General features: G+C 44.7%; 1 protein-coding gene across 5 annotated transcripts in view; it reads right to left on the reverse strand.

Annotated features, from left to right (window-relative positions):
* Positions 1-19,793, reverse strand: part of FBXW8 (F-box and WD repeat domain containing 8) — a 58,037-nt gene extending 38,244 nt beyond the window's left edge. For 4 of the 5 annotated variants that reach the window (XR_007506809.1, XR_007506806.1, XR_007506808.1 and 1 more), the window contains exons 1-4: positions 17,829-19,793; positions 14,867-14,971; positions 6,905-7,069; positions 6,212-6,300 (exon numbers count right to left, since the gene is read on the reverse strand). Coding sequence is in view for 1 of the 5 variants with exons in the window: in XM_049806815.1 (XP_049662772.1) it covers positions 6,212-6,300; positions 6,905-7,069; positions 14,867-14,971; positions 17,829-18,110 (641 nt within the window). In the remaining 4 variants the exon portion in view is untranslated. The remainder of the gene's footprint in view (positions 1-6,211; positions 6,301-6,904; positions 7,070-14,866; positions 14,972-17,828) is intronic. The other variant, XM_049806815.1, reaches the window with a different exon arrangement.
* Between the last annotated feature and the right edge of the window lie 1,346 nt (positions 19,794-21,139).

The raw sequence follows: 21,139 nt of genomic DNA on the forward strand, positions 1-21,139 counted from the left end.
TTCAGAATACTGGGCATCACTGCACATAGTGCATCTCACTGCAACAACGCATTCCTCTGCGTCCAGCAAAACCTATAGGTAAACCAATAGCTTAATGGTCAGGCAGGCTGAAAAAGCACCTTTCACAAAGAGTCAGTATCAAGCTTCTACTATTGGTTTCACCTGAAAGGCTTTTTTTTCACAAGATGACAGAGAAGCCAACATGTTTGTCACTTAACACAACCTTACCTAACTCCCGTAGTTTGTCATCTGACCCCTCTGAACTCATGATGTCATGCTGTTTTCAACCCTCCTAAAGGTGACTCACTTGAAAAAAAGAAGGCCTGACACTTATTACTTCTTAACAATGATAAGAATGAGTGAAGAGAACACAAAAGGTTTGGGGAAGGTTGAAGGAAAAAGGTGGCGTATTTTTACCTTCGCCTTACTGCTTTGTTTTACATCCAGACTCTCAGTCACTGGGAGGGGAGGGAGAAACCTATCAAAGTTGTGCCATTACACAAGTGAAATTTAAGCAATTAAGTAAGGCAGGGGTTTATTCAGGCTGTTTAAGACTTCGGTTTGTTAACTTTTATTCATTTTCATTACTAATTAATATTTTGGTTTCCTCAGGTCTGCACACTGAATTAAGATGCAAGAGCTAATAATAAATACCTTGAGAATAGCCCACAAGCCCTATAGCAAAAAAACCAAATTAGATGAGAGTTGACAGGAAGTTTTAAAAAGTGCAGAGAAGTGTTTTCAAGCCTTTCGGGCTAGTTTCACACATCATTATGAAGCTAAAAAGAGTGGCAAGCCCATTTTTTTAAAAAAGTCATTTGCAGGTCACCTTTGAGCAAGAGGAAAGCAGAGTGGGAGGTGATCATAGAGAACAAAGAAATCTACTGTATAGTAGCAGCTACTTATATGTCTGTATGTTGCTCATAATGACTTAAACTGAAAGGCCAAAATTGTTCGAAAGCACTGCAGTGTTTAAACCCTAACTCCCATAAGACTCCTTCAGAATGAAGACAACTGTATGAAAATTATTTAGTTTCTCAGTATGAGAATCGAAACATATCACTACCTCTAAAACAGATGATTCCCCTAACCACACAGGATATTTAGAAAGTTCTTCTCTTGTTTCTCATTGCCTTTATCAAGCATCAGTTGGAGAAATACCATGTGTGTTCCACCCTGAAGGGGGAGGAAGCGTTAAATGTGTTGATTTATCAAGGCACTCTGAGCAGATGAAGCTCACCCTAACTCAAGAAAATAAAATGTCTAGGAAAGATGACAGTACTTACTGGGGGAAGGAGGAAAATGTCTGAAGTTAAAATGTAAAGAGAAGAACCAGGGGCTGATGCCCAGCCCAGTCTGTAGGAGGTGCAGGGACTCCACACAGCATCTGCTAGATCAGTCTCCTGGCACGGCAGAGGCATGCCCTTAAATCCCCATTTGTGGAGGCTCTTCACTAACAGTCTACCCCTCTTTCTTCAGTCACGGAAAACTGAAGAAAGAAAAAGCAGACACCTTTATATTTCTGGGTCTTCGGAAGGGTGGTCTGACTCTGGATCGCTTCTGTTTATTTTCATTTGGGAAGCTTTCAGAGCTACAAACAGCAGCAGTAAAGCCACAGTGCCCTTTCCGCAAGCATAAAAAAAAGTTAGCACCATGCACAATAAAACATCACCCTGACTCACAGCAGACTTGGTGTGGTTTTACGGGGCGAAATGCGAGAGAGATGATCACCACCAACACACGGCAAGTTTACCACACAGTTCAAGGACAGCCACGCTGGAGTATTTCACACAGAGCCAGTCAAACAGCAAAACAGTCTCACAACATGCTATGGACACGTTACACCACAGGATCCACTGTGTAATGACAACAGAGTTCAAACAAGGACCAGATGCATGCTCTGAGATTGCTATCTCCAGGAGGACCTAACCGCTGACTACAAATGCCCATCAGCGTGGCTGCCAACACTGCCAAGAAAAAAGAAAGTAGCAATTTTACTGTCTGAACGTGAGCTTGCTTAAAAAAAAATAAAAATAATTTAAGACTTTATTAACAGAAGGTGAAGAAATCCAGGCATTCTGTACTGAAACCAAACATACGACAGCATTAGGTAGAGTGAACCTAATCACTAGTAGTAATTTATAAAAGCCAAGCGAGCAGACACGTAATTGCTTTAAGTAAACTCTGACTTAAAGACAAAACTACATTTGAATTGAATATGGAGGGGGGGAGGACAACATCCCTTTAAAGAAGATCCTTTGAGACATGTAACTGTAGAAAGGCTGGTGAATACAACATTGATTGGGAGTGAGGTAACCACAAACACCGCTGTCTCAAATGAAAAGGGATTCAAGGTCTGACCCAGAAAACAAGCATCGTAACCGCTGGGATGAAATTTTAATGATAAACACAAGATGCTCTGCATGCAGGCCAGATTGAATTATCTGATGTCAGCCAGTAAATGCAAGGCGCTCTGAGAAAGAGGAGCTGCTAGCAGCCACCTTCAACTCGCAGCTCAGGTTGCACTTAATCAATCCTTGATATTCTGCCATCTTCTGGCTCGAGCTTTGGCAGCAGCGTAGGGAAAGCAGAGGAGAGTGCACGAAATAGGTACATTTCTCTAAGGCAGAACTAACCCTGTAGAGTTTATCTTTCCTTCCTTACACAGAGTTAACAAAGAGATCCGCTCCTGAACCCGTTCAGGCAAACTACGCCTCCATGCATTACACTTGCAGCTACTGTTTTAAGTCGCTCTGCTCGCAACCTGTACAAATTCCGTTCCAGAAAGATTAACAAAACGCTCTACAGCAACTAAAATAAAAATTATTCTACTTTCCAGCAGAGTTTGGAGCAGTATAGTGAAAAACACAAGATGAGGTCTATCACAGCACAGGTTCAAATCAAATAGGATTGTTCCCAGCTTTGCTCGAAGACTCCAAATACAAAACAGCCCCAGCATTTCTGCTGGAAAACCTCTCTCCACCCCTTTTTTAGTTTTTATAACCATTCTCTGATCTCCCAAGATCCCGAGTTGTATGTCCTGAAACCAGGGAGCAGCTGCTATACACTGCCACAGTTTCCAGCTCTAAAGACAGAGTGTAATGCCTGGCTGGCCTGACTGAGCTGAGCCAGAGCGTTGCAGCTGCTCCCTGAAGTCAGACATCAAAAAACCTGCTAAAAACCGAGCGGCCCGATTTTTCTCCAGTGCAGCAACCTGACTATAGAAGAAAGGAAGGTAAATGATGCCACAAGCTACTGCTTAGAAAACCCCAGGAAATGCCACACACAAAATTAGCTTTCAGATCATCACCAACTTCGAGACTTGCAAAGTCACACATCAGTTTAGCTTTGTGCACATGGCAAGTCTCACTGTAATCTATGATTATTCACATGTAAAGCTAAGCACGTAAGTGTTTGTGAAACTGGAGATATAATCATTAAATGTAACAGATAATTGATATTTATACTGAGAAGAAAATTGACTTCTGTTAACCTCAGCTATTAAATTACTTGTTCAGTACTGAAAGAATGCAACAGCTAGCTATTGATCACCAGATTCATTACACTTTTATGACAAATTTGAAAGCACAATGCCATTAACTACAATACTATAAGCTGAGAGAGAAAGGGGAGGGTTATGTTTGGATTTAAACAAACAGACAACAAAACCCCAGCAAATTCCTCAATCTAGCTATCCTAAATACTTACTGAATGCACAAAATGAACAAAGTATTCCCCGCACAATTCGCTAATGTCCTTGGAAGTTTTAGTTATAACTTCAAGTCTGTCTTGTTTGATATTTACCAGGAAATATTATTGGGAGGTACAACAGCACGCTACTGTCTTGCAGACTTTGATCATTGCTGGCAGAACAACAAATTCATCTTCTTTTGGGCAAGATTCACAGAATAGTTTTCTACTTGCAGCAATTTAAAAGATGCTTTCAGAGATCTCGAGCTACCGAATCAGAGCGAAGGACAAGTAGTAAAGAGCAAAGGAAGTAATGTAACTTCTGTGTTCTAATAGTCCAAACATTTCATTTACGAACCAGGTGAAGTCAAATAGCTGAATTCCGATTTCCCCATGTTGTTTTATCAACTATATGCTCATAGCTTCATAAAAAGATACTTCATTACTAAAATTCATTTTCTCAGAGAAGGGAAATTACTGAAAAGTAATTTGGGTGGAACCTATAAGATCGCTTTTCCTGATGGATACCTATGTGCAGCTTTTTCTGATGGATACGTATGTGCAGCTTTTTCTGATGGATACGTATGTGCAGCTTTTCCCTCAGTGGTCTCTTACCTGCTCACCTATTTTCAGGAACCTTTCAGGAACCTAAATTATTTAGTGGCACCACCTCCCTTCATCATGCCAACTGATGCAAACTCACCAAAAGAATCAAGAGACACCGGAGGAACTGGGGAACCAATACGAAAAGACTGTGTGAAACTGCATAAACCCAACTTCTGTAATACGCCAAGCTGAAATACGGACTATTTGACTTCAATATGCAGGGTTAATGTCCTTTGTTTATTAATTCTTTAGAAATTGAATTTATTCTGCCTACCTTCTACGTATTGGATGTACGTATTAACACAACGGAGAGAATGAAGAAAAAGAGCTGGATGTTTTGGCAACAGCATGGAGACAACTGGGGTTTCTGGCTCCCAAAAAAGTACAGGAGGTTTCATTAGAGACAGTGGAACAGATACAGTAGTGCAGATCCCCAGCCAAGGCCAGGAAACACACTGCCCACGCTGAAGGGCACAAAAGAAGTCAGGCTGCTAGCCACAGAGCCGGATCCCAGCTGCAGACCACAGCAGGCTGGGAGCTGCCGTGCCTTCTCGGTGGCTCAAGGAAGACTCAACATCAGACACGAGTCAACGTCGGATCTGCGGTACTCCAGCCACACAGATTCTTCAAGCCTCTTCCCACGGCCACTGTTGAGGTTAACCGCTGTGTGGCACTGCCCCTCTAGAGGTCACAGACTACAATGCTCTTCAGAAGAAGCATTTTCATTGCTATAACGCAACTAATTACAGCAGCGAAAAACATCACGTGAAAAGCGGAGAGAGAGAAGCAATAGTCAGTGAATAGGATGGCAGAGACAACAGAAAGGGAGACCTCCAAACGCAGAAGTAAAACAAGTAGAAGAGCATCCAGTAAAAACACCAAACACGCGCAACACAAACCAATCAAAGATTAAAATTCCCCTTTTACTCCTGCCATCTGCTAGTTCAGACTTCCACTCTCAGTTGTCCAAGAGCCTTCAACACAATTTCAATGTATATGGGAGTTATCTACACGCAATCTATTTCAAGGCACCTTTCTTACAACCAGTGTGTGAATTTTATAGTATTTTATAAGTAGTTTTCTCTAATCCCACAATGCATAAGCATACCATTAACATGAAGTGCTACCATAAAATATGGAACTCTCGTACGTTAAGGACAATGTCCTCTGACTGCCCCCAGGATGATATCATTTTTATTTACTCATGTGACTTCTTCTGGATGGCTACTAATTACTGAACCTGTAAATTCAAGCAGAATACAGTAAAGCCTTACACCTATTGAGACAGTCACAGTAACCTCTTCTAAGAGTTTGTGAGGTTCTTAAAATTCTATTTAAGAGCATAAACCAAATGAATAGCTAACATTAAATCAAGGTCCTGACAAAGCTTTATATTAGGAAAAGAGAAGTTTGAGTTTGTCTATTTTTTGGTGGTTCCCCCCTCCCCCCGCCCAGATTGTCTTTTAAATAACAATGGAGAACAGTAACAGTCCTTCTAAAGTTATCTTGTGACAGCACACAGAACTATCCTCGTGATTAAGAGATTTTTATGGAAACAAATAATAAAAAGAGCATTTTTCAGTAGATGCGTACAATATTTAATACATTTGGGTGCTTCCACAGCAAAACAATAGATACAGTTCATCAGAAAGTACTATAGTCCTCACAGAGACTACATGTACATGAGATAGGTTTTTGAATAGTACAATAAAAATTTGCACTGCTGAAATGACTTGTAGATAACCATCATTATCAGTCACTTTAAGGACAATCTACCTCACCCATAAAGGAACTGTAGTCAGAAAAATTCATTCTTGTTGCCTCAAATGGGTGCTTCTTTTGAATTCATTAAAAAGCAGTACATGAGATTTGAAACAGTGAAGATTAAGTGAGCATTACGCAACATCATACTCACCCAGCAATAACAACTCCATCGCAAGAATGTACATCACAAAGAATTTTTCCCAGCTCATATTGCAGCTGGCTCACAGCACCGATGCGGTTCTGCACAGAAAGACAAGACATGGTGTTGGTGTTGCAATACATTCATCAACCAAGTTAATTTGCTGCTTTGTAAGAATCTCCAAGCTTTGCTATTGCTACTGACAAGTTGCAGTGCAGCTAAGAGAGAAGACACATCTATTTTATGCTTGCCGCCTGGAATTTTTTACCGATGGAAATGAAGGAGAAAGAAGCTATCACTCTTCATTATAATTCATAATCTTTAAGTAGAGAAACAACTATCCCAACAGCAAAAAAATTACAGCTTTCTTTTAGCCAGGATATGTAATGAGCAGGGGAAGCAGCTTTCATCTGAAAGGCTGATTCTCATTATCAAGGGATGGGTGAAGTATAAACATCTCTCTTTCACCAAAGCCAATGGAGTCGCATAGCAAACAGAAAGACTCACTCCCAAAAGTAATCAGCCATTGGGGAAAAAAGGTATTACAGCTAAGGCTAAGCCTTATAAATCCTTCAGCAGCTTTCCCCTTTTAAGTGGCAAAAAGAAGCTGCAATACAAAAGACCAACTTTTCACTACCACTTGCTTGAACCAGGTTCCCGTTTTTTCTACAGCATCTGGATGCCATTAAAGAAATTCCCTTTTACCTTCCAGTTGGTTTTCAAAGTGCGCTCTCTGGCACGGCAGTTCTTGAGGGCGAGCTTCCAACAGGAATGATCAGAGATGCTCGTATCTAAGAGGTATCCTTCCTGTTGGCACAACCGGTACCACAATACTTCATCTTCTGCAAGTACTTTCCATGTCCTGCTGACCTAGAAACCAAATTTACTTTTTATATACATATATCATAAAGTTATAAGTAAAAAGATTTCATATAAAATGATTTAAATAACATGTGAAATATAGACATATATATCAATATAGGCCTGCACTGAGACTAAATGCTTACCTAAATAAAGACATTTGTTCACCCTTCATACTACTGAGAGTATAAAAAGACGAAACCTTTAACAAAATGCTTGTTTTCTATGGAATCTTTTGAAAATAACTGAGTTTCTACTCCATTAAAACTCCACGCAACATGGACACCAGTGTTTAGTGACCACGCTGCCAACCTGAAATATCAGTGTATTAGAAAATTTTGAAGGGAAAAGAAGCAAGAAAACAATTAAGACAGCATTGTAAGTTTAGAGAAAAAAAGGATTTATTTTCACATTTAGAGCTAAGAAAACCTCTCAGATCATACCACTAGATCTCTAAAGTCCTACTGACAATGCCTGATTAGGTGTATACCATTAGTGATTTATAACCTATTGTATTACAGTGTGCATAAATAGGAATGAATTATTAAGTTTTTCAAGTAGCCTCAAGTTGCTGTCCATTTCAGAGAGAACAGCTTCATCATAATCAATTGTGGGCTTAGAATTAAAGATTCAAGAGGTAAGAGCCAACTTAAGTAGCATTTGTTCTCTGTAATTCTTAATTTAAAAAAACAGATGCAACCAATGAAAACCGCTACCGGTGAAAGCAGTAATCAATTGTATGCTGGTTCCAAAAGATTAAAAAAGCCTTCTCAGATTGACATCATTTTTAGCAACTTACAATTAAGCATCTAATGTCCGTTTCAGTCCCAAGATTACACCAAGAATCTAGGCCTCCCATTAACACCCTTTCACAGGACCATCTCTTTGTGTTTACTTGCCACTCCTTCCACATTTACACACAGATACAACATGGCACAGGGAAGCAAAAGATGAACTCTAATCTTATAAAATAGGGAACAAGTAAATCTCCTTTGTATTTTATCATTACCACACACACCTTGCTTCAGACTTCTTAAAATCACAGCTTTCAAACACAAAGCATAGCTTCACAAAATTATGTATCACGAGGAACGCTGACAGTACGAGATCCTTTTGGCTGGTACAGATTTGCAAGAAGTCCATGCAGAACAAAAACCATTGGAGCAACAAAGCGTGTAGCAAGGCTTAGGAAAACAACACGCCCCACCTTAAATAGATCAAGAGATCTCAGAGTTTGTAACAGGATCTGTCAAATTTTATATGTGATGACTTGGAAGATCCTGCCTTAGTCTGCTGTATTAAATGCAGCATCAGGCCAAGACTGACTGACTGGTCAGCCCAACCAGAACACCCCCAAAACCGCAGGGAGACAGCAGCTAAGGACCAGAAAGCAGGTCAGTCCCGTCAACACAACCCCGTGTCTTACAGCTCTCCTTGGGTCACAGTAAGTGCAAAAACATCTTATGCACATGGTCCCAAACCTCCTTGCATACTATATAGTCCCCAAACAGTGGGACAGTATGCCCTGCAATGAACAGCAGGGATGTCCCCTTGAAAACTTTATGAAGCTTCTATCCATCTTGTTTAAGTTGTGTTGCTGGTTGGTCTTGCTGTAAAGACACACAAGTATCATTGCTGCTCTCAAAAAAACACATCCCAGTAAGAATCTAGAATTCCATCATAAGACGTATCTCATGACCTGTTTCTTCCAAAGGAGGGAGGGCAGTTTAACATGAGAGAAAAAAGGGGAATGGACTGAGTAACCTGCATATGTTTTTAAGATTTGATACCTACATGTACGAGCAGCTCTCAAACAGGAATATCGAAGTCCAGCAGAGCTATTATTCTAGTTATTCACAAAAAATGTCAATTCAAACTAGCAGACATACAATCTCCTTCCACCACCAGACAAAGAAAACAACCTGGATACAGCAATCATAATGCCTTACAAATGACAGAAACAGCACCGAGTCTTCTCTAGCATTATACATCATCCTGTAATAAAAAAAGCAGTGCTTAATGCTCCTGTCCCTATAGGGACACACTCAGGAAGTTCTAAAGCAAAAAAAAAAAACCAAAACCAATCCAAATTTCAAACCATTACAGTTTAGTGGGGAATTTGCTCTCAATTTGATTTTAAAGTAACATAAATCCATATATCACTCAAAGAAAAAAAAACAACAAACACCCAGCTTTTTGCTGACACACAAAAAAAGCAGGTGTTCTGCAGGAGTTGAGCACCCCGGCCAAGCCTGGTCAACAGTAACAGCACCTCTGCCCCCCTCCCGTAACAGCAGCACATTTATGCTAACGTTGAGGGGACAGGCTAATGCAAAAGCAGAAGTAAACAAAGCCAAACTACGGCAACTTTTGCCTTGCCTTTAAAAAAAAAAAAAAAAAGAAAAAACAAGAAAAAAGCACATCTTTGGAGTCTGCCAAAATAGACAATGTTGTACAGACCTTTCCAGTTTCAAGGTCTTAAAAGCATTTTATAAAGACAGTAAAAAAAAGGGGGGGGGGACACACGACTACATAAAATTTAGACTGCCTTTTCAACTTTCAGGAACAAACATTCAAGAGGAATAAAGATCCTATCCTATTATGATTTTTTTAAATCAAATTACATCGAATCCTGCTGCTTTACAAGCATGAATTTCCAAGGGTCCCTAATGCAGCCTTTTCTTAATGCACCAAAACTGGCATGACAATCCCTTGTAAAAGCCCCACTGAGCGAGCCTCAGCTGCAAGAAATCGCTAATAAAAGAGTCTCAAGCATTTCACTTTACAGCACCACTGTGAGCTGCCGCATTAAAACCAACCATTGGCTTGAAGTCAGCTTTATTAGATCTGCTTGACTTAAGAGTTTCAGGTGAGGCCCCGAAAGCCAGAGCGTTATGGCTTTATTTATAGGCACCCATACATTCTGCTTGTTGGAGAGTAGCTGAGAGGTGCAAAGCTCTTATTAAACTACGAACATCATTATTTCCAAATCTACACTACGTAGAAACTCCAACAACGATCAATGACAACATCTTACACATTCATTTATAGATTTAGAGTTCCCAATTCAATTTTGTCTTCAGTGTTCCTATTATCTTTTTACTACAGTTCTCAACTGTTCTCAGCAAAGAAACTTCGGTTTCCCCTGAGCTCCACACAGGAACAGTTTTATATCTTATAGTTCAGCAAGCAATAATGTTCTGAAGGACTTTGAAGGCTTTTGCTGACATAGGTTTTGCTATTTGGTTTTGCCATTTGGGGATTTCCCCCCCCCCCCCCCAAAAAAAACCCCACCTCTTCCATCAAATCCTAAAGTTCTTCTAATCCTCTCTAAATCAACTGGCTCAAATCCTAATGAAGGTTTATTCATCCCTCTCCATCTGATAACTCTTTGTTTCATTATCCCTAGACACAAAAGACGTAGTCAAGGTTCATTTGCTGAAGCCAGGGGCCTCAACTGGAAATATCTGGACTCTCAGTTCACTACAATATGTAGCGCCAAATAGTATTTTAGCCAAAGCCATTCAGATGGAAGCCATACCAGGTGGAAGATGCTCATCTTGTCAATTCACAGCCATAATCATAGAATCATCATAAAATCATAGGGTGGTTTGGGTTGGAAGGGACCTTAAAGATCATCTAGTTCCAACCCCCCTGCCATGGGCAGGGACACCTTCCACCAGACCAGGTTGCTCAAAGCCCCATCCAACCTGGCCTTGAACACTGCCAGGGATGGGGCAGCCACAACCTCTCTGAGCAACCTGCTCCAGTGCCTCACCACCCTCACAGGGAAGAACTTCCTTACATCTAATCTAAATCTACCCTCTTTCAGTTTAAAGCCATCACCCCTTGTCCTGTCACTACACGCCCTTGTAAAAAGTCCCTCCACGTCTTTCCTGTAGGTCCCCTTTAGGTGCTGGAAGGCTGCTATAGGGTCTCCCTGGAGCTTTCTCTTCTCCAGGCTGAACAACCCCAACTCTCTCAGCCTGTCCTCATAGGAGAGGTGCTCCATTCCTCTGATCATCTTTGTGGCCCTCCCCTGGACCTGCTCCAACAGGTCCATGTCCTTCTTATGTTGGGGGCCCCAGAGCTGAACGCAGTACTGCAGGGGGGGGTCTCACAAGAGCGGAGTAGAGGGGGAGAATCCCCTCCATCAACCTGTTGGTCACACTTCTTTTGAGGCAGCCAAGGATACAGCTGGTTTTCTGGGCTGCAAGCACGCACTGTCGGGTCACATTGAGCTCCTTGTCAACCAACACCCCCAAGTCCTTCTCCTCAGGGCCGCTCTCAATCCACTCATCGCCCAGCCTGTATTTGTGCTTGGGATTGCCCTGACTCACGTGCAGGACTTTGCACTTGGCCTTGTTGAACTTCATGAGGTTCACATGGGTCCACCTCTCAAGCCTGTCAAGGTCCCTCTGGATGGCATCCCTTCCCTCCAGCGTGTCAACTGCATCACTCAGCTTGGTGTTATCAGCAAACTTGCTGAAGGTGCACTCAATCCCACCGTCCATGTCGCCGACAAAGGTGTTAAACAGCACTGGTCCCAATACTGACCCCTGAGGAACGCCATTCGTCACTGGTCTCCATTCGGACATCAAGCCATTGACCACAACGCTTTGAGTGCAACCAACCGGCCAATTCCTTATCCACTGGGTGGTCCATCTGTTATCTTAAGTCTCATCCTGAGCCCGGGATATCCTTATCCAACAGTTTGTCTGCTCTCTAATCTACGAGGAGGATGGATGATTACTGTTACCCATATACAACTTTGATGCAAAAGTATGCTCAAAAAATAGAGGAGATTTTCTTTTTTTTAATGTATAAAAACTAAAAGCCTAACAGTTTAAAAATTCCAGAAGTTCCAGAGGCAAGCATCTGAAATTCTTGATTTATGCAAGACAATTCATTCTTAAAATCCTAGAAGCAATCTCCCTTGTCCTAGATACATACACAATTGTTGTGTTGGTAAACATTTCTAAACTTTCTCTCAGATGAAAATGCTAACAGTTCAAGGCAATTTACCACTGATCTGTTCAGAAATAAAACTGCCTTAGCCTTGCCAAAATTCAGTACGTACTGGTACTTCAGACCACAAAATGCAATTTATGCAGTCTGGTATTTACTAGAAAGCAGTAACAACTGTAGGTATACAGAGAAGTTAATAGATGAGACCCATCACCTTATCACTAAGCTGACAGTTTAAAGGCTAGGTCCTCAGACCACGAGTGAAGTTAATTGCAGGTATCTGCAGTATCAGCCGCAAATAACACAACTTCTGATGTATTTCAATTTGTCATACTTGTGGTATCCCAAGTGATTGTTTTGCTTTTCCCTCTACATCACAACCAGGAGGAAGGACTGACTGCTCTCAAACCCACTCATCACAGAAGTCACAAGAGAGTCACTCATAGCATCACTATTTCTTTCAGTGGTCAGAACAGAATCAAAAGGTGTTCATAGGGCTGGCACAAAGCAGAGCGAAAAATTTGCCATTGCTCTGGACTGTTCTGCTGACTAATTAAGTCCTGGATACCTTTGTCCTTGAATTATAAACATGGGATATCAACAGAGACTGGTCTGCTGGATGTAACTGAATATTGCACAACTACTGTGAACCCACCAGAGCTCAGGAACCGATGACACCATTAATTTACATGCTGCACATGGCTTTCGTATTTCAAGTGCCATACAGATAGTTTGTGTTTTATAGTACTAATTCCAAAAATCAAAGAAAAGCTGTGGGGAAGAGGGGGAGGGGGAAAAATCAGGGTGAAATTAAAGTTCTCCAGAGCAGTCTGTGGTGTGATTAAATCTCAAAGAGGCTCTGCAGTCAGGCTACTTTAATGTTAGTCAGTTACCAATTTGGCATAAAGAACTAAGCAAACAGGTTTTCTCCAAAGGCACTCACATAGTTCACGATGCCAATTGTACTAACTGGCCCAATTTCACTAAAATCCCAAGGCGCCTTAATAAAAAAACCTTTCTACGGTAACACCGTAAAGCAGCAGGGCTTTCCATTTAACAGAAGAGGGCTTCCCCCCCTTCAAAAACAAAATCACCAAGAGAAAAATGAAAATGGTATTTATTTTTATTGCTTTGCTTTTTATTTGAACCCCTAAAAAGAAGCCAGCTCTGCACTAAAAGCATTGGATATTCATCTCATTTGGAAAGCCTTGTAAAACACCAGGCATTTGTTCAGCTACCTGTCAGCTGCCACGTAGGACCAACTGACTAAGACTGAGAAGACAAATGAGAAATGTGGAAAATTTTCTCAGTGTTAAAACATATCTTATGAGAACAGGTTCAAGTTAGAAACCAAAGTGAGAGAGAGAGAAATCAAGTGCAGCCCAAGCACAGAGAAATGGAGCAGCCCTTCATCAGCCAATCTTTTCACTATGCCATGAGGTAAACTGATCATGCCTGGGGCGCGAGGGAAGAGAAAGACAAAGAATAACCTTAAAGTAATCCACTTCAAATACGCAACCCTGTTCCTTTCCATGGGATGCAGCCTTTACTGACCGCGTATCTCTACCTCAAACGACAGAAACACGAGCATACCTGAAAGCTTCACAGTCCCCTGGAAAGCACCAAAAATAATCCTAGAGAATTTTTTCCTCTGCAACAGAAGCCCTGCAAGAGGAATTATTTTTCTTCTAACAGTCCTTGCTCCTAAAAGGCATTAGCAAGTCAAAGATTCAAGCAATAACCACCTGTAGCTATTTAATGCCATGACTTGCTCATACTGAACATGACAAGTCCGATTTTGTTTCAATGCATGTGCCATCTGGATAATACTCGTGTCTAGTTTACCATCCACAACAAAGCTATACCCTGTCCATCACTTTTCAATTTTTACATGTTAACATTTCCTTCTCTTACAACAGTCCAGGGCATGGTTTGAGTGTAACATAAAGAATGGTTTTGGTTGGATTTTTGTGAAGTTGCAAGATCTGCTTTGTACGTAAGAGTTCAATGAACAACCAGCCTGAGACACTAAATAGTGGCCACAGGAGAAGCTGGCAATGAATATGCACAATATTCTACTCTATTTCACAGGGTAATCAACACTTGCCAATTAAGTTTGCTCTGAAGACTCATTCAGAGAGCAGGTTCATCAGTCAACATGTGCAGAAAGGACATGAAGAGGCTCAATAGCGTGGGCTGAACAATTCTTAGTCAGGTGTGTGTGAGCGTTTAACTTAGGAAACAGGCAGTTTACAACCACACATAAATTATGGACCATGTCTGAGTACAGACTAGTGAAAGCACTCTCTTAAAGTATCACCAACGAAAAATATAAACTTCTTGCGGGGTGGGAGGAAAATCAGTGTCCTCTAGGAATTTAGCCTCACATGAAATCACTACAAACAAAAAGTTACTACTCCAATTCCCATGGTTCAAGTCACGGACTGGAAAGCAGGAGGAACAGCTTTGTTGCCATGCCCTTGGCACAGTAAAGTGCCGAGTTCTTAATATTGCAGCAAGACACTCACTTGTTTCTAAATACATTCGCTTGAATCAAAAGATCTTTGCAAGTATTTATTTTAATTTTTAAGGCTTTGCTCTTGCCCAAGCCACAAATGTTTTATTTAACTCTACTCAACTGCAAGCTATAAATCCAGCTCATTTACTATTATTTTTCCAATATTCAGCTTTGGATGTATTTCCAATAAGTAAAAGCACAATCAGCTGAGCTACTACGGCTACCACACATCTTCCCTGCATCAAGGTGCCTGCCCGCTTCTTCAATATTTCTGCCAATTTTACATGGTATCAGAGAAACAAACTGTCAGCAGCACTTACCTGAGCACATCTTCCCAATTCAGTCTTGCCCAGGTACTGAAATATCTTCAGTGCCAGTTCATAAGGCAGCTGGATATCAAAGAAAGGAACCTCGTTTATTTCATTCTGAAAAGAAAAAAGAGAAAATAATTTGTTAGGCTTCTTTAACGCACAGCTAGATAGCAGCAAAAGTTACCGTAGTAGGAAGAAAGGATGTTGCATCCTCAGCGCCATCACAGTTCCATAAAAAAGGCAGAAGTAATTCTGCCTCCCCTTCCTTATGGGCACAACATCACAGACACCACACCAGCATGAAGGTACCCAAGCTACTCGTTGTTCTCTGCGAGTCATATCAGGTAAAGAATATTAGAAGGCTAATAGTGGAGCTAAAAAGCAAATTGAGGAGAACTGTAAGGCTTGTCTATAGTCAGATGGCAGAGAAAGGCAAGACACGAGCTCTAGTAAAAAAGTTTGTCTAAGGTTTCAGCATCAAAAAGACCAAACAAGTAAGCACTTTGAAGACATATGCCCACTGTTAATTTCACTTACAAGATTTCAAACACAGATGATGAAAAATGAACAAATACTTTTATATAAAACTGAATGGAGATGACCTTATAGTTTGTTTCTGTCTTTCATTAGTAACCTATAAATACCTTCTTAATATGAAATATGCTGAAAGAGTTGCTGCTTTAACTGATTAAGTATCTAAAAAAAAAAATTAAAAGCAAGGAATCCATCGTTTTAATCTAACAGCTAAATGCAGCACATACATTTTTTCCTACATGTTTTTTTTGCTTGTTTTATCTACATAATTATTAAGTGTTCTTCCTGCAGTTATGGCATCCAGATTTGTCCTCTCCTTCGTTTCTATCTGGACATTCCAAATGTTTATACTATATAACGGAGAGAGCAAAATCAGCCCATTCTGACCATTTCTATGTCACCCATTTCAAAGTTTTGCTCTCCAGTTTTTTTTCCTGGTTTCTGTACCTCCCCAGTGCTCCCAAACACCTGATCACTCTCCATCAATCCCCATGCACAAAACCAGCTGCTCAGTTAAAACCTACCTCCATTGTTTGCCATCAGAAAGTCAGGCAGATCCCAAATGAGGATCATGCCTTGCCTCTTAGCACTTCTCTAGCCCCGATACCTTTGCTTCTTTGTAGGCGTCTTCTACAACTACTCCTTCCTCATTTAAACCTGGACCCTTTGCAGTGCCAACGAAGCAGCAAAACCAGGCAATGCTGGGTTTATTTAAAGTACAGTTACACAGGAAAACCATTGTATAATATGGTTGCATGGAAGCTTTTAATGCAAAAGGTGCTCTACCCTAGGTAAGCGTTTAGACAGCACAAACATGGGCAATGTTCCCGTTAGGTCTTTTCAGCAAAACAGCACCAGATTATAGACACTGGAACCTCGCGCTCATTCTGAAGTTACTTAAACTAGGACCTTACACCAACCTTTCTGCTCCCCTCCCTCCACGTCCACAATTTTCCTGCACAAACAGCTCCTTTTCCTTTCCCTCTGCACGAAGGCCACTGGCTCTGCTGCCTGCTGTGGATTTGCAAGATTGTTTGTTTTCATGCGATTTAAATTGCATCTATTTCCAAAGGGAATGCCAAAGGAAAATATAAAAGGAACTCTGAGAGCGCATCTCCACGGCCACATGCAGACAGACCCCAAGCTGCCCAGATGTGAACCAGCTCAGATCCAGGAGCTGCATAACCATTTTAGAGCAACATGCTGCCCAAACTAATAAGAGGAGCCATTCGGCAAGCCTTATTAGCTCTAGGCTTATGAGCTCAGGCACAGCACCACTATGAATATATTGCTTCCAAATTGGAGTTGACTCGTGTCCAACCAGCAGAACCTGGTCTGTCTGCACGTACCCAAAGGTATCATCGAAGGACAGACTGCCTACAGACAGACCGGTACAGGCACAACAGTCAAGACCGACAGCTTTCTCATGAAAAAGGGGGGGGGGGAAAGAAAGAAAAAACAGCTATACAGATTTTTATTTTTTTTTAAATGACCCGCAAGAGTATTCACAGTCAAACTGTAAGCACGAGCTTGCGACAAAGCTCAAGCAACAGTTCATACTAATTCCATTGTAATGCAATCTTAACACTAGAGACAGATCAAGGTCTTCCCTTCCCACATCCCCAAAATTCACGCAGCTTGTCCTTAGCACAGTGCTCACCGCCGCAAACGAAGCAGTAATGTTAAGTCAGCACCAGCCTGTCGAAAAGTCTGCTGGAATGAATCCAAAACTCAAATACTGCCATCCCCTCTGAGACAGATTTGGGCTCCTGTGTGCTAATGGAGCACTAATTCTGTAAATGGATTAATTTGTGCCTTGCAGACAGAAATTTAATCTGTTCCTTTTAATTTTTTTTTTAAGCAAAGAGTAATTAGTTACAGTTAGGTTAGTGAGAAGCAAGAAAATGGGTTTCCCCCCTAGTTTTCCTACGCTGTAAATAAAATCTCTATTGCATTTAGAGGATTTACCAAAGTAACTTTTATCTGGTTCAGAACTGTATTTAAGACTATTTCCAAATTAACTCCTTTATTTAAAGAATTAACACTTGTTTTCTTACTACACCGCTGTGTCACAAGGCAGGATACCCTCAATCGCTGCAGCTGCATCAAATGGCCTGAACACACCACAAAATATTTTTTTTTAAGGGGAAGAAAAAGTACCGCCTCATGAGAAGAAAAGCAGATTCTGGAGGGCTAAACCCCTGTAAGACGCAATGTATTTGGAAGCTGAGCTTATACGCAAGCTCGCAGGGACCCAAAACTCAGCGTCCCCATTTCTCACCCCATCCCAGAGAGGAGCCACCACCACCACCACCATCCCCAAATTTCCACAGCCCACCCCCCCCCAACCCCCTTCCTTCCACCCCTCGCCCCCGGTCTCTACCCCGAGGCAAAGCGCCAGGGCCGCGGCACAGCCCCGGGGCCCGCACAGCCCTACCAGGTCTCGGATGAGCTGCCCCAGCAGGTCGTCGCCGTCGCCGTCCCCGTCCCCCGCGGGCTCCTCGGTGGGGCGGGCGGGAGACGGGCTACGGCAGGCCGGGGTGCCGCCGTCCAGCAGGCCGCGGGCCAGCGTCAGGTAACCCGGCTCGCCCGGTTCCGCGCCGCGGCGGCTCTCGGGTTCCGCTGCCGCCGTCTCCCGCCGCCGTCGCTTCGCGTCCCCCGCCAGCTCCTCCCGCCAGCGGCGGCGGAACAGCTCCAGCTCCGCCGAGACCTCGGCCATGGCGGCGGGGCCGGGCCCGGCCCAACCTCCTCCAACCGGCCCGGCCCGGCTCGGAAACCGCCCCCCGCGCCCACGCGTTCCGCCGCACGAAGGTTCCTACGGCCGCCGGGGCCCGGCTGACAGGGCGATGGGGACCCGGCGGCCGCCATTTTGTGGGCCCGAGGCCGGGGTCAGCGGTGGGGCTGCCGGCCCCCGGCGAGCACACGAGGGGCGGGATGGAGGCTTAGGGACCCACGGCCCGGCCTCGGAAAGCCGCTGGTGGCGGAGCGAGGGCTGGGATGAGGGCAGGGTCCCATGCCGGCGCCCTGGGGCCTGGGCTCGGCAAGGAAGCCCCCAGCTGCCTCCCAGCCATGACTGGCCTGTGTGGCCCCACGGGGGAAAAGCCGCTGCCTGAAAAGCCGAAGTGAGGCCGCCAAGCGGTTCGTTGCCCATGGAGGAGGCGCAGAGGTGCGTTGCTCCGCCACCGGGTGATGGGCCCTGGTCGGATCGTTACTTCCACGTGTTTTGTTGGCCAAGTCTGAACCAGAGCTTGTGTCCGTTACAGCCCCTTGGGAAGATGCGCCGCGCTGCTCGGCGAGCCCCGAATCGCAGCCGCCACAAGCCCAAGAGCTGCCACTTCCATGGCGCTTTGGGGAGGAGACGACGTTTGCTCCGCACCTCTCCGGTATCAACCCACCTCGTGGCTGAAAGGCTGCGTCTCAAACAACGGCTAGACCCAACCGCTGAAACACGGCTACTATTGCTTCAGCCGATCCAGCTGCCCAGAGGAGTGGAAAGGCCGCGAGTATTCGAGTCTTCAGCGCAACTTCTGTGGAGCGCTTGGGGGAATAAAACAGGTAAGCGATACTTGTCCCTGTCAGTCAAACAGCTGGTTGTCGCTGGGCAATGGTGGACATGCTAAAACACACAGCCCTTGCTCTCAGCAGTGGCATGTGCCAATGTACCTCCACCCTCGCATCCGCCTCCAGCTGCTGCCGTTCGGCATCCTCAGCGGCCCCTTGCTGCTTTTTCTGCTTCGCAGAGTGTTCCTGCCCGTGCAGTTTACAAAACCCAACTTCATGAACACAAACAGGCATTTTGGATTGCAGGAAGAACCTGAACTGCCTCATTGTGGGGAGGAACTCGTGTGTGTGGAAACCCCACAAAAGATTTGTTCTCCCTACAAAACAGTCCTTTGGACTTGGAGGAGGATCTCCCTGGTGTGTATATGCTGACTGCACTGAGTCCTGCAAAGAGAGGGGCTGCAGAGCAGGATCTGCCCCAGTAGCAGGACGTGGGGCTGCTCCAGGGAGGGTAAGGTGGTTTGGGAAGAAGGCAAGCCCCAGGAGGGTCTCCTTAGACCCCTTTGCAATACCAGGGTGATCTGCCAAGGAGGTGGCAGCAGCCTCCCTGCCAGGCAGAAGGGAAACAGGCCACTTTGGGGTGATTCCTGCCCCACAGGGAGCCCCCGCTGTCATCTCCAGGTCTGATGTGTGATGGGGAGTGCTCCTGGGGGGGGTCCCAGCCCTGCTTCTGTGCTCTGATGGCTGGCAGGGCTCCACATCCCCCTGGGTCAGTGCCTGGGGGCTGGTGAGGTTGCTGTGCACTCCTTTGGCCACCTGAAATGCGATCAGAATCAGTAATGCTCTGGGTGATGAAATCCCCTCCAGCTCTATGTAATCCTCTCGCCGCCCCCCCCCCCTCCATCCACACGCTGTCCCTCCATCTCTACACTGCCCGTTCCATCCCCACGCTGTCGCTTCCATCCCCAAGCTGTCGTTTCCATCCCCACACTGTCCCTTCTATTCCCACACTGTCCCCTCCATCCCCACACTGTCATTTCCATCCCCACACTGTCCCTTCTATTCCCACACTGTCCCTCCAACCCCACGCTATCCCCTCCATCCCCATGCTGTCCCCTCCATCCCCACACTATCCTTTCCATCCCCACGCTATCCCTTCTATTCCCACACTGTCCCCTCCATCCCCACACTGTCCCTTCTATCGCCACACTGCCCCTCCATCCGCACACTATCCCTTCCAGCCCCACACTGTCCCTTCTATCCCCACACCGTCCCTTCATCCCCACTCTGCCATTTCCATCCCCACACTATCCCCTCCATCCCCACACTATCCCTTCTATCCCCACACCGTCCCTTCATCCCCACTCTGCCATTTCCATCCCCACACTATCCCCTCCATCCCCACACTATCCCTTCCATCCACACACTGTCCCCTCCATCCCCACGCTATCCCCTCCATCCCCACGCTGTCCCCTCCATCCCCACACTATCCCTTCCATCCGCACACTGTCCCTTCTATCCCCACACCGTCCCTTCATCCCCACGCTGCCATTTCCATCCTCACACTACCCCCTCCATCCCCACACTGTCCCCTCCATCCCCACACTATCCCCTCCATCCCCACACTATCCCCTCCATCCCCACGCTGTCCCCCTCCATCCCCACGCTGTCCCCTCCATCCCCACACTGTCATTTCCATCCCCACACTGTCCCTTCTATTCCCACACTGTCCCTCCAACCCCACGCTATCCCCTCCATCCCCATGCTGTCCCCTCCATCCCCACACTATCCTTTCCATCCCCACGCTATCCCTTCTATTCCCACACTGTCCCCTCCATCCCCACACTGTCCCTTCTATCGCCACACTGCCCCTCCATCCGCACACTATCCCTTCCAGCCCCACACTGTCCCTTCTATCCCCACACCGTCCCTTCATCCCCACTCTGCCATTTCCATCCCCACACTATCCCCTCCATCCCCACACTATCCCTTCTATCCTCACACCGTCCCTTCATCCCCACTCTGCCATTTCCATCCCCACACTATCCCCCTCCATCCCCACACTGTCCCCTCCATCCCCACGCTGTCCCTTCCATCCCCACGCTGTCCCTTCCATCCCCACACTGTCCCTTCTATCCCCATACCGTCCCTTCATCCCCACGCTGCCATTTCCATCCTCACACTACCCCCTCCATCCCCACGCTGTCCCCTCCATCCCCACACTACCCCCTCCATCCCCACGCTGTC

The sequence above is a fragment of the Accipiter gentilis genome, chromosome 7, assembly GCF_929443795.1.
Source record: "Accipiter gentilis chromosome 7, bAccGen1.1, whole genome shotgun sequence".
NCBI classification, from domain to species: Eukaryota; Metazoa; Chordata; class Aves; order Accipitriformes; family Accipitridae; genus Astur; species Astur gentilis.